Raw genomic sequence first — 13,286 nt, 5'->3', positions numbered from 1 at the left:
TGTATCATTAAAAACTTTTCAAAGTTCAGGGATCTGTCAAGGTTCTTTGTGTTTTTTGTTTCCCATGTGTATCTGTCTGCTGATAATGTTTTGATTGTCTTTTCTTATTTAGATTTGTGATTTTGGATTGGCCAGAGTGGAAGAATTAGATGAATCCCGTCATATGACTCAGGAAGTTGTTACTCAGTATTATCGGGCTCCGGAAATCCTAATGGGCAGCCGTCATTACAGCAATGCTATTGACATCTGGTCTGTTGGATGTATCTTTGCAGAACTACTAGGACGAAGAATATTGTTTCAGGCACAGAGTCCCATTCAGCAGGTGTGGTTTCACTTTAAGGCTTTAGTAGTTTTGAATTCTATTACAGAGTTGAAGGAAAAAACCATCTTGCACATGTCTTGGGCTTATCCATTGTACTGTCTAATTTGCTTTTAGCAAATTCAGGTTCACTTAAAATTCAGAAAGTTATAAACTTGAGGATTACAGAAAGATTCATTTTGTAACTTATGAGCCTATTAGAGGAAGTGTTGCCTTTATTACATGCACTGATGCATACAGCAGCAGACGCTGCTGTAGCAATTTGCACAGGTATAATCTTCAGTTGTTAGAGGGTTTCTCTTTCTAACTGAATGGCTCTGACTTGAAGATGTATTTGGTGACTTTATGTACTTCCATTTTGTGCTTAGAATATAAATTTTTACTGATTTCTTTAAATTTGAACATTGAGAAATTTTCTAATCATTATTATAAAATGTAGCTTTAAGAAATCATTCATGGCTAGGGGTGTGGTTCAGTTTAGAGCATATGCTTTAGCACACTTGAGGTCCTAGGTTCATTCCCCAGAACCACAGGGGGGGGAAATAAACTAAAAAAGAAATCATTTATGTTTTTATGTTGCCTCAGTTATCTTTATACTAATTCATTAATGCACATCTTTTCTTAGATATATCCTAAGTATTTTTTATTCATAAATTTTAACAATATTGTTTGCAAGAAAATAATGTAACAGCAATGAGCCCAAACCATGGAATCAGGTGGATGGGTTCAAAATCTAACTTTTGCCATTTACTATCAGTTACATCTCAGACAAGTTACTTAAACCCTCTGACCTTCTTTTTAATTAAAAAAAAAAAAAAAACTTCTAAAGCCGAAAGTTAGATAAAATACCAAAGCTGAAAATAAGGCTTGGCGCATAGTAAGCACTCAGTAAATGTTAGTTATGATGGTCGTGGTGTGCCAGGATTCTAGGGATATAGCAGTAAGTAAGGCAAAGTTATTTCCTGCCTTTGTGAAACTGTCACGTAAGACAAAAAATAAGTGTACCAAGTAATGATAGTCTACGATGAAAAATCACACCCAGTTAAGAATAGAAAATGATGGGGGAGTAGGGCAGCAGTAAAGGACTCTCTGAGAGGATGACATTTCACTTGCATAATATGAGAGAGTAAGTGGTGGGGAAGAGTGTTCCCAGAAGGACTATCATAATAAAAGGCAGTATGGCATGTTAGAGGGATAATAGGATCAAAGAGCCTATAGGAAATGACATCACAGGGAAAGAAAAGGAACCTGCCAATGAAACATTTTGAGCAAGGAAGTATTAAAATTTGATTGATCCTAGATTACATGGATCCTAGTGATTTAAAAAATTATCAGATGTATATAATACATAATCTAATGTTGACTACTATTGAAAATATCTACTTTATTCAATTTCTTTAGAAAATAGAGTTTTTTAAGAGACTTACCCATAAGATTATCATATCTGAACATAACAAACTATCATAAAATGAATATGACAATATCTTATACAGAAAATCTTAAGTAAAAACAATAATAATAAAGAGGTGTTCAAATCCTAAATATTGAACAAGAATCGGGTTGATGCTAAAAAAGTTTGCAATTGGACTATGGGATTCATATATTTCATTTTCTAGAGAAATTCATAGGTCTTTAGCACTGGAGTAGAACTCATACTATTGTCAGTGTGTTCTAGGATGAAAAATCAATATGTAAAATAGAGAGTCTAACTTGAATACAGAAGTAGTTATTTTTTTATTTTTTAAAAATTTTTTTAGTTGATGGATCTTTATTTAATTTATTTATTCATATGTGGTGCTGAGGATCGAACTCAGTGCCTCATACAGGCTAGGCAAACTCTCTACCACTGAGCCACAACCCAAGCCCAAGAAGTAGTTATTTTTTCTGTTGCATTTTCTCTGTATCTTTGAGAAATAACTACCCTAAGTGCTGAAGAGCAGACTTCGTGTTTCCCATGGATCCAATGCATTTTAGACAACTTCCTGAATGTTTCCCAAAACCAGTCGTTTCCTTCTGCCTTTAGAGTTGTTGTTAGAGACCCAAAAATATTGCCTCTACATTTTTCCCAAAAAGTTTTGTATAGAGATCTAACTTTTATGGAAAGCAAGCTTCTCAAGTATATCCTTTTTGCTGGATAGCAGTGATAATGATGGTTTAGATGAATGCAGAAAACTGTGTTTTCTGGGTCAGAATTTCCCATCCTAGAAGGATGTGAACGAAATGTTATTGTTTTTTGTTTGTTTGAAGTTGTAAATGGACACAGTACCTTTATTTTATTTATTTTTTTTATGCTGTGCTGAGGATCGAACACAGTGCCTCACACATGCTAGGCAAGTGCTCCAACAATGAGCTATAATCCAAGCTCCTGTTATTGTTAATTAGGTTATAAAATTAGAACAATTGTAACACTACAGGAAATTCATGATTTGCTACCAGAAGATTTGTATGTGAGACCATTTTATTGCTTTCTTTTGTTGTGCCCAGGTAGCTAAGTATGACCTTATGCAGTTTCATAGTTTTCTAAGTACCACAGTTTTCTGCCAGTGTAAGAGATTTTTAGCATGACTAGAATGTAAAGGATGTGTACTGGTCCAAACATAAGAGCTCATCTTTCATTTCAGGTCAGAATGTTTTGAGTATTTACTAAACCACACTACTGGCTTGTGGAGCTCCTCCATGAGCTTGAACCCATTTGAAGCATCAGAATCCATTCATTAACTGTTTGAAAGGACAGTTATTAACCACCATCAGAAGAAAAGTTCAACTCCACAAAGATCATAGATGCCATAACATCAACACAATAGGCCAGGCACGGTGCACACCTGTCATCCCAGCAACTCAGAAGTCTGAGGCAGGAGGATCACAAGTTCAAGCCCAGTCTGGGCAACTTAGTGAGACCCTATCTCAGAATAAAAAAATAAAAAGGGCTGGGAATGTAGCTCAGTGGTAGGGAGTTCCTGGGTTTCATCCCCAGTACCACACACACACACCAAAAAAAAAAAGACAATAGGCATGCAACATGCAGATATAGACTCCTAAATGACTAGCCTTAGAATGCCATGCTTACCAAAACATATTATATATTTTTTTTTTCTTTTTAATCATGAATTTCCAATAAATATCTTTTTATTGGAGGGGGTCGACCAGGGATTGAACTCAGGGGAACTCAACAACTGAGCCACATCCCCAGCCCTATTTTGTATTTTATTTAGAGACAGGGTCTCACTGAGTTGCTTAGTACCTTACTTTTGCTGAGGCTGCTTTGAACTTGTGTTGCTCCTGCCTCAGCCTACGGAGCTGCTGCACCAGGCTCAGTAAATATCTTAGTGAGTTTTGTTTTTGTTTTTGTTGAATAGAACAGAAATGGAAGTAGAGACTCTTGGTTAGTTAATCTAGAGTTTGCTTTAAGGTTTTTCCCAAAATTTGGTCCTGTTTCTAAGGCTATTATTTAAGAGTAATAAAAGACTGTTTCCATGATCTTATTATCCATTTGTATTTCATGTTTCCTTGTAGTTGGATTTGATCACAGATCTCTTGGGCACACCATCACTGGAAGCAATGAGGACGGCTTGTGAAGGCGCTAAGGCACACATACTCAGGGGTCCTCATAAACAGGTAAAAGGGGAAAATAGAGATCTTTATATGGTAACTGGGCAGAATTTCTCTTCTAAAAGAATAATGTATTAAGAATTTTTAAACAAAGGTATTACTTGTAGGTTTTATTAAATTTTTTGTTTCATGGCCCTAAATTTTAAAAAAAGTTTAAAACTTGCCAAACTGAATAAAATATGTTCATTCCCAATTATATAGGGGGAAAATGCATATTTTTATAGCACTTTTGCCAATAAATGACCTCTGGTTTTGTATCTCCTGGTTTATTGATACATACGGGAGAAGTTGACAGAGCTTTGACCTCAGTACAAATATATCAAGATGTCCTTTCCAAGTACTTAGCCGGAATTCCTGGTGTCTCTTATTTCAGCCAGGAACATGAAGTTGTTGCTTTGCATTTTTGCCTCTAACATAAATCAGGTGTGAGAGTTGTTAGAAAAGAAGTATAAAGAGAGATCGTCAGATTTGTACTGAGCAATATTACTTGAAACCAGCAAAATCACTGCTCAGAAAGACAAGATGGTTTTTATCTCCACCTCTTGATTTAGCAGCATCTTTGAGAAGCACTTTCCTAATCCCCTTTGGACAAAACAGCTTAATGATGTGAAGAGTGAGTAAGAGGTATACTTTTCTTAGGAACAGCAAACTGAAACAGAACAGATAAGGCTTGAACAGGATGAGCTGGCAACTAATTTTCCTGGGCTTTTAGATAATCTGATTGATAGTACCAAATGACAGTTGTACACTCCTCTCAAATGGCCAGCCAACCATTTGGCTAAGGCCTTGTCTTTCCCTGCAGTTCGCTCTCTAATTCTAGTGTGACTCCAGAACTTATTTTCACAGTCATAAAGGAAAGTGAGATAAAATGTGTTTTCCAAGTCAATCCCAAGCTAATAAAGAGAGAGATGCTTGTATTTTAAAGAGCCACCTAATGGATACATCTTTCTCTGATATTTAGCTTAGAACAATAAAATAATTTGAAATCCCAACACCCTTAGAAGAGTGCAGTTATTCTTAAGCTAGAGGAAGATTCTGTAATATAGAAGGAAGTAATAAGATCCATTGTGTTCCATTTATGGCCCGCATCAGGAACATTAACTAATTTGTCAGTACTTCATAGAAAATGTATCCTTGGAAGCAGCAAAATAATTTTCCTCTTTTACTAATCTCATCCGTTTAATAAATTTTACCCAGTTTAAAGACAGACAGTAATGAAATGTGGTGAAAATCAGACACCCTGGTGCCACCCTTCCATCTCTAGAGGAGTTTCAACTATTACTAATGGCTGCCAGTTAATTAATCCTCTGTGTCAGAGAGTTGCTAAACAGCAGCCAAGAGAAACTTCCTGAGAAGTTTCGAACCTGTATCTAGAACATCTTAAAAGTAGAGCTCAAACGCTGGTGTCGTGTTGCACGCTTATAATCCCAGTGACTTGGGAGGCTGAGGCAGGAGGATCACAAGTCCAAAGCCAACTTCAGCAACTTAGTGAGACCCCAAGCCATTTAGTGAGACCCTATCTCAAAATAAAAAATAAAACAGACTGGGGATGTAGCTCAGTGGTAAAGTACCCCTGGGTTTAATCCCAGCACCAAAAAAAAAAAAAAAGAAGAAGAACTTACCGCACCAAAATTCACTGTGCACTCCTTTGAGCATTCCTGGCAAGTGATTCCTTTTCTCTCAGAAATTGTAAAATTTGACAGTTGTAAAAATCTAGAGCTTTCAATTAAATAAACATAGTGAATGTCACATTATTTTCTAAAATATACAGTAAGAAATGAAAAAGTCCCATTTTCTTTAAATAGATTGAGGTGTAACAGAATATTTTCTTACACTTTTTTTTTTTTTTTTTTTTTAACTTAGTACTGGGTACTGGGGGTTGAATTCAGGGCCTTATACAGGCTAGAGCTACCTCCTTAGTCCTTTCACATACATTTTTGCATGAATTGGCCTCTTAACAGTAAGGCTTCTTGGTATTTAACATTTTATTATTTCTGAGTTTCCTGGTGGCCTTAAGGGATCACCACAGTAAAGGTTACTGGTAGCCCTAGCAAGTCTTGGTGTCAGAACATTTTGACTTTGAAAAGAAAACTAGTAGGGTGAAAATTAAGAGACCATTTCTGCTCAAAGGCTAAATAGATATACTTTGCATAGACTTTAAAATTTTATCTTTAGATGACTTTTTTACCATTAAAACTGTCACTAAATACTATGAAAAGCCTGTTTTAAAAAATTATATATTGGGGTTGGGGATATAGCTCAGTTGGTAGAGTGCTTGCCTTGCAAGCACAAGGCCCTGGGTTCAAATCCCCAGCACCGCAAAAAAAAAAAAAAAAAAATTATCTATTATGACCAAATGGGGTTTATCCCATCAATGCAAGGATTGCTTATCTACAGAAAATCTATTAATATATCTTAATATCTTAAATGAGAAAATTCATGATTATCTCAGTGCAGAAAAAGTATTTGATAAGGTTCAATCCTTTTTAAGTCTTATCATCATAAGGAATCTTTACGAAAACTTACTGAAATGTTTTAAGCGAATTCCTTTTAAGCTTATAAACAAAGCAGAATGAGATAGATAACACATTACTACTTACATAAAAATTAAAATGCATGTATACCGAAAGAACATCTAACTTTTAGAAAACTCTCCTAGTAATCCTCAGTGAAACTGCTTTGGTTAATTGAAGGTCTTCATGGAGCAAGCTCTGTCTTAACTGCATTCTAAATTACTTAATATTGGAACCTTAGGTTAACTATTTAAACTTGTGAGGAATACTTGTAAAAATTCAGGTTTTTTTAGTTTGAACTATGAAAAGGAAAACTAAGTATCTTATAAGTAGTTGTTTAAATAGCTACAAATTAGATGCAAATAGCCATTTTTGTTAGTAACAATTTCTAACAGTAATTAGAAGTTTGCTATGTACTAAGAAATGTCCTAAGCACTTCTTATATATTCTTATATATTAGCTCATTAAATGCTCAAAACACTATAGTGTAACATTTTTATTCCTTTTTACCCATAAAGATAAGGGATTATAGAAGTTAAATAATAACATGCTTAACATTATAAACCCAATCTCAAAAACAGGTTTTTCTAACTCTAAAACCTGTTTCTAAGCTAGTATATATTGCCTGGATCTACCTACACCTTCACAGCATATTTTTTAAACTACTATTTATGCATATATATATATGTATGCAAGTAAGATGTAAGTACATGTAAAATAAAATACAATTTATAGAGAATTAAATTCATCCTCAAGTACCATCCTTAATCCCAATCTCCTCTGAATTAGTTTGAGAATATCTTTCCAGGCACATTTTTCTGTTCATTTATTTAGATGTATTGTACAAACAAATAAATATATGCTACTAGTTGTTGGGACTTTTTAAAAAATACAATTTGTATGTGTGGTATGTGTGTGTGGACATAGATACATAAACATATATGTTATTGTTTATATATCTATGTCTACATATACACACAAACACAAGGAGAACTTAGTTGAATACTTTCTTTCTTTTGGTACTAGAGATTGAACCCAGGAGCTCCCTACCACTGAGTGACATTCCTGGCCTATTTTATTTTTTATTTTGAGACAGGGTTAAATTGCCTGGGCTAACCTCAAACTTGTGATCCTTCTGCCTCAACCTCCTGAGTAGTTGGGATTACAGGCATGCATACCTAATTGAATATCTTCTTAAAGCCACAGACTACTGCCTCAAATTAATTTACTTGTGTGACTAGTTAATACATATACTTCCGTGTTTTGTATTAGTTAGGACTCTTCACAGTTCAAATTGACTTAAGCAAAAAAGGGGACTTAGAGTTTCATAAAACTGAAAAGTAACTGACTTTTAGAATTCAGGTTGCCAGATAATATTCTGTGTCAAGAATCTGACCTCTCCTTTTCTGCTGTGTTTTCCTGTGTTTTGACATCATTTTCAGAAATCTTTTGCAAAGATGGAACCAACAGTTCAGGCCTATATTCTACTACCATAGCAGTCCTTCTGGAAAGAGCTTTCCAAATAGTTCTAGAAGAAATATTTAGGAGGTTTCTGATCCAGTTAGGAATGTGTTTAATTAAAGATAATAGAAAATCTTGCTTATAGTGATTTAAAGAAATCAGTTCATCTTTCCCTCATATTAAAAAGTCCACAGGTAGTTTAAAGCTGATAGAGCAACTCACCTGTGTCAAGGTCTGTTTTTTTCTTACTTTCAACTCTTCCATCTTTAGAATGTTGACTTTGTTCTCTTCTTGCTCATCACCTCATGGTCCACAACATAACTGTAGTTCGTCTAGAAATTATGTCCGTTTTCAAAACAGGAAAAGGGAGGCACTGACCACTGCCTAGCATGCTTCTACTCACGTGTCAGCATCTAGAACTATATCATAAGTGGCCTCACGGTTGCAAAATAGCAGACAAAATAAGTACTTAGCTTTTCTAAATAATAAAGTCAGATAAGGGAAAAGAGGTTTAAGGGTCTGTGTTGGACTAGCCATTCCATTGTCTGTTCCTAACGAGTTTTAGACCACATTCTCATCCTGGAGCCAGTCTTGGTGCTTGGGAAATCATGTCATTTGATTGGCCAGGTCTAAGTCAGGTGCCCGTCTTGGGAACTAGGAGATTGAAATCAAGCCCAGCCAAACCACTTAGTTTGAGGGCAAAATGGGGATGGATCACCAAAACTCAGGGAATTCTTGGCAGACAGAAACATTGTATGGTATTTTTAATTTATTGTCTCTTTTTTTACAACTTAAAATGTTAGATGAAGAGAAGCTTAATTTAGTGAAAATAGTCCTATCTCTTAACAGGTACCCTATCTTACCTTTAATAGACTCATAATATGTTAGAGTTCAGTTGATTCAAACTTATTTTCTAGTGGTGTCTCTTTTGTATCATCCTAGAGTGCTTGCTGTAGTACACCACGCATCGTGTGTACTTGAGTAATGCTGCTGACCGATCACCACAGCTTCTTTGCTGCCAGCTAAGGTTTAAAACTTTTGTGTAGTTAGGTGAAAACTAACGGGAACATCTGCTCAGGATTCTTGCCACCACCTGGTTGATTTCACTGTCGTGATCAGCACTCTGCATTTAGCTTATGGTGACTGCGTCATAACATTTAGAGCCTCTCAACCAAGTTCAGAAGCTCATTCTTGCTTCATTTCATTAACAATTAATCATAGTCATTAATAGAGCACCCTTTATGACCCTTTCTGTCCTCATGACTCAGCTCTGGCATCTACTCACTCCTCCATTACTGAGTGACTTATAAACTTGCAGAACAAACAGAAAATGAACTTGTATTTTTTAAAGGGGGAAAATGTACATGTGTGAATGTTGGAAGAATTGGTAAAAACTTATTTCCAAATAAGTTATTTAGCTCTTACTTTTAAGCATTCAATTTATTTCTCTTATTCAAAGTGATTTTTTATACTTATGAGAAATACAAATTTCTAATCTGTTGCTGGACCCAACTGGTTTTGACCATAATGGATGGTGAATTGGTGGGAAGAAAATAGAATTAGAAGTCCAGTACCTCTTGTACTCATCTTTCCTGTAGAGCCAGTACTGGAAACTCAGTTGTTTTTCTAAAGAAATATTGGCATTGCAACATAGCTGTTCTAGGCTGCAATGGCACTTAGTCTTATTTCTAATGTATTTGTTGGGGTATACCTCTGTAAAGAAAGATTACATTACCATTGACATTTTAGATGGCCTTAACATCTACTCACTTGATTGTCTCAAGCCCACTGTCCCATATCTAGTCATCCTCAAGTCTCATAAATTTTGCCTTCTAATTTATTCTCTATCTTCCTTAGTAATGTCAGGAACTACCTATTTACCTGTCTTCCTTGCCTGCCAGAGAGATCTTAGTTATCTCTATTGCCCCCACACCAAACCAGGGCCTGGCATTTAGTGGATGTTAAATGATGAGCACTGTTGTTGGTAGGTAAGGATACTTATATTGGTACAGTTTAATAGACGAGAAATCCAAGACTCTAGTAACTTACCCAAGTCTAATGATGGCACGGTTATAATTTGAACCCATATTTTCTAGTAGTTATACCAGTATTTTCTTCTGTAAACTATTATATACCTCCATCACAAAAATAAGATGAGGAGTAGATTTACTTAGAGAGTGGAAAGGGAAGAATTGCTTATAGTGAGATATTTTACTCTCACTGTCTGTTAAGAATTATCTGGAATTTGGCTGCCAACCTGCACAAGCCAGTGCAAAAGAGGACAGCTCTTCAAAGTCAAAACAAAAATCTCTCAAGAATATCAAATTACATTATGTTACATAATTTAAAAAATTTATAAAGAAAACATAAATTAAGTTGTAAGTTAAAACTTCTCCATCACTTCTCTCCCTGTCCCAATACAGATAATTAGGGACTTACATATTTTTAAATGAGATATTAAGAAATACTTCTCCATCTGCAAAAGTGTAAATGCACCAAAGAACCAAGAATAGTAAGTTGGTTTACAAACACTTGAATGCCAATTAAATTTGTCTTCTAGGCATATAATTAATGCTTTTTATCTGTAGTAATTCCATTAAGTCTGATACAATTTTAGATTTTTTTTTCTTTTTTTTTTTTCTGAGCAGTGCAAGAGATTGAACCCAGGTCCTTGTACATGCTAGGCAAATTTTCTACCACTGATATACATCTCCAACAAATGTGATAAAATTTTAGAATGAAAGTAAACTTCAGAGTTTATCTAGGCTAGCTTCCTCACTTTATACTTAAAGATACTGAGATTCATCTAATTAGTGACAAGGCAGGACTCGAATACCCATCTATTTTTTTTTTTTTTTTTTTTTTTGGCAGTGCTAGGGATTGAACCCAGGGCCTTGTGCTTGAAAGGCAAGCACTCTACCAACTGAGCTATATCCCCAGCCCCACATCTAATCTTATCTACTCTTTGATCCTAAAAAACTTCTGTATAGTGAATCATTACCTCCTGCAATTTTTTTGGGTGGGGGGTACTGTGGATTGAACCCAGGAGTGCTTAACCACTGAGCCATATCAGCCCTTTTTTGTTTGTTATTTTGAGACAGGGTCTTGCTAAGTTGCATAGGACCTCATTGAGTTGCTGAGGCTGGCCTCGCACTTGAGATCTTCCTCAGCCTCCTGAGTCGCTGGTATCAGGTCCACATACATTAAGCTCCAGAAAACTATGAAAAACTGCTCTAGTCTGAAATTATTTCCCAGAAGTTTTAAGTTTTGTGAGGAATCCCTGAAGAAACAGGATATAAGAAGTATTCAGAACTAGGAATAGATCAGGTTCAGATAAAATATAGTTCATGACTCTGAGCTGCTTCACTTTATAAAGCAGAATGAAGGTCAGTACCACCAAAGATAAGTTATTTTTTTTTGGTTTTTGTTTTGTGTTGCTGGGTATTGAACCCAGGGCAAATGCTCTACCATTGAGCTGCATCCCCAACCCAGCAGGTTAGTTTCTTTAACCAAGGCTTTGACTTCACTGTCATCTGAGCTGATGAACTTTGGCCTACCAGACAGGCTACTGAAGGTAGGAGGTAGTTCTAAACACATTAGGGGGAAAAAAATTACCCTACTAAGAAATTAGTTTTTTTAAAAAAATAAATAAATAAATTGACAATCATGCCAATAATAATCATCATGAATTTAGAATTTTTGTTACCATCCTTGATTCTTCCTTTCTTATGGTAAGAATTTACTTATTTAGAGAGATCAATGATGCCATTTACCTGCTCTGTCCCCAGATACTTCCAGCAATGACATAGAAGTTTCATTAGCTCTGTGACTTCTCATCAAAGCCATCTCCTTGCCTCAGTTGTAAGGAAGTCACTTATTGCCATGTGGATGTACCGGCCACTTCTGAGACAATTAAGAAATCAGTGGTAAAGGCAATTCAGACAGACCTAGCAGAAGCAGTGGCATCCTTAGAAGATTTTGTAAATTTTTTAATATCCTGTATAGCTCCTTTAGAACTAGTATTTTAATACTTTTATGGTAATATTGTCATACGACATAATTCACATGCTTTCTGTTGCATACTTCATACGTGCTTAATTTTGCATGTGGCCAAAGTTTTTTCTTTTTTCTCCCACCCCTTGGCATGTTTGGTCTTTCCTTCTTGCCGAAGCATTTATTATGCAACACTAAGGAACCAATATTTACAGGATCATTTCACTTTTCAGAGGCTCTTTTATGCTCCGACCTAGAGTGAGTCATCATACAGTATAAAATATACTACTGGAAAGTTGGTGACAATTGTTACTTTTTTTTTTTTTTTTTTTGGGTGCTGGGGAATCGAACCCAGGGCCTTGTGCTTGCAAGGTAAGCACTCTACTGACTGAGCTATCTCCCCAGCCCCCAATTGTTATTTTTGAAGATTGGTTAATGAAGAGAAAACTTGTTCCCTTTGAGTCTATACTTATTTGTACACATCATCATTTGAGCTGACTTCTTACCTTGTTATAAATTGGCTATAATCCATATCTATATACATAAAGACTCACTTAAATATTTGATTTTTTTTTTTTTTTTCACAGCCATCTCTTCCTGTACTCTATACCCTGTCTAGTCAGGCTACACATGAAGCTGTCCATCTCCTTTGCAGGATGTTGGTCTTTGATCCAGTAAGTAGTGTTTGTTTTTATATATTTTAAATGAATTAAAAATAAACATGTTCTAAGAGAAACATCCTAGTTTTGAATAGATTGGCAGTATAAACAATGACTAGTCAAATGATAAACCTTAATCCCCAGTTTCATGTTTACCAAGCTCACTCATCACACAGAGTTGGATTATTAATGCTCAAGACACTAGGTGAAGAGAGATAAGAAACTACCACTTGCCCTGGGAGCAGTGGCACACACTTGTAATCCCAGCAGCTCGGGAGACTGAGGGAAGAGGATTCCAAGTTCAAGGCCAGCCTCAGCAATTTAGTGAGGCCCTACAAGCAACTTAGTGAGATTCTGTCTCCAAATAAAAACTAAATTAAAAGGGCTGGACATGTAGTTCAGTAGTAAAATGCCCAAAGAAAAGAAAGAAAAATAAATTGTATAATTCTTATTTATCTTGATATTTGTAAAAAGAACTTGACATCAAGACAAATCAGGAGGAAAAAAAATTAAGATTATTTGAAAAAAATCTGCTCATTGTATTACATAAGAACAAGAATTTCGAGTTGTTGAGATGGTAGCATTTTCGAATGCCCTTTCTTGAGTTTACTCTTCTGGGACATACTACAAAGCAAAGTCTGCCATAAATTCAGCTCAGTTTATTCATTCATCCAAAGAATATTTCATATTTGTACCAGTAATTATTTTCAAAGAAGACTGAAAAATGGAAAA

The 13,286-nt window shown here is 35.5% G+C and overlaps 1 protein-coding gene across 1 annotated transcript in view; it reads left to right on the top strand.

Annotated features, from left to right (window-relative positions):
* Positions 1-13,286, top strand: part of Nlk (nemo like kinase) — a 139,969-nt gene that overhangs the window by 117,243 nt on the left and 9,440 nt on the right. Inside the window, exons 6-8 of the mRNA XM_047546043.1 lie at positions 113-322; positions 3,833-3,934; positions 12,483-12,569. Of these exons, the coding sequence (XP_047401999.1) occupies positions 113-322; positions 3,833-3,934; positions 12,483-12,569 (399 nt within the window). The remainder of the gene's footprint in view (positions 1-112; positions 323-3,832; positions 3,935-12,482; positions 12,570-13,286) is intronic.

This window comes from Sciurus carolinensis, chromosome 3 (assembly GCF_902686445.1).
Source record: "Sciurus carolinensis chromosome 3, mSciCar1.2, whole genome shotgun sequence".
Classification (NCBI taxonomy): domain Eukaryota; kingdom Metazoa; phylum Chordata; class Mammalia; order Rodentia; family Sciuridae; genus Sciurus; species Sciurus carolinensis.
The sequence above is the reverse complement of the archived record's forward strand: the minus strand, read 5'-3'. Positions and strand labels throughout refer to the sequence as shown.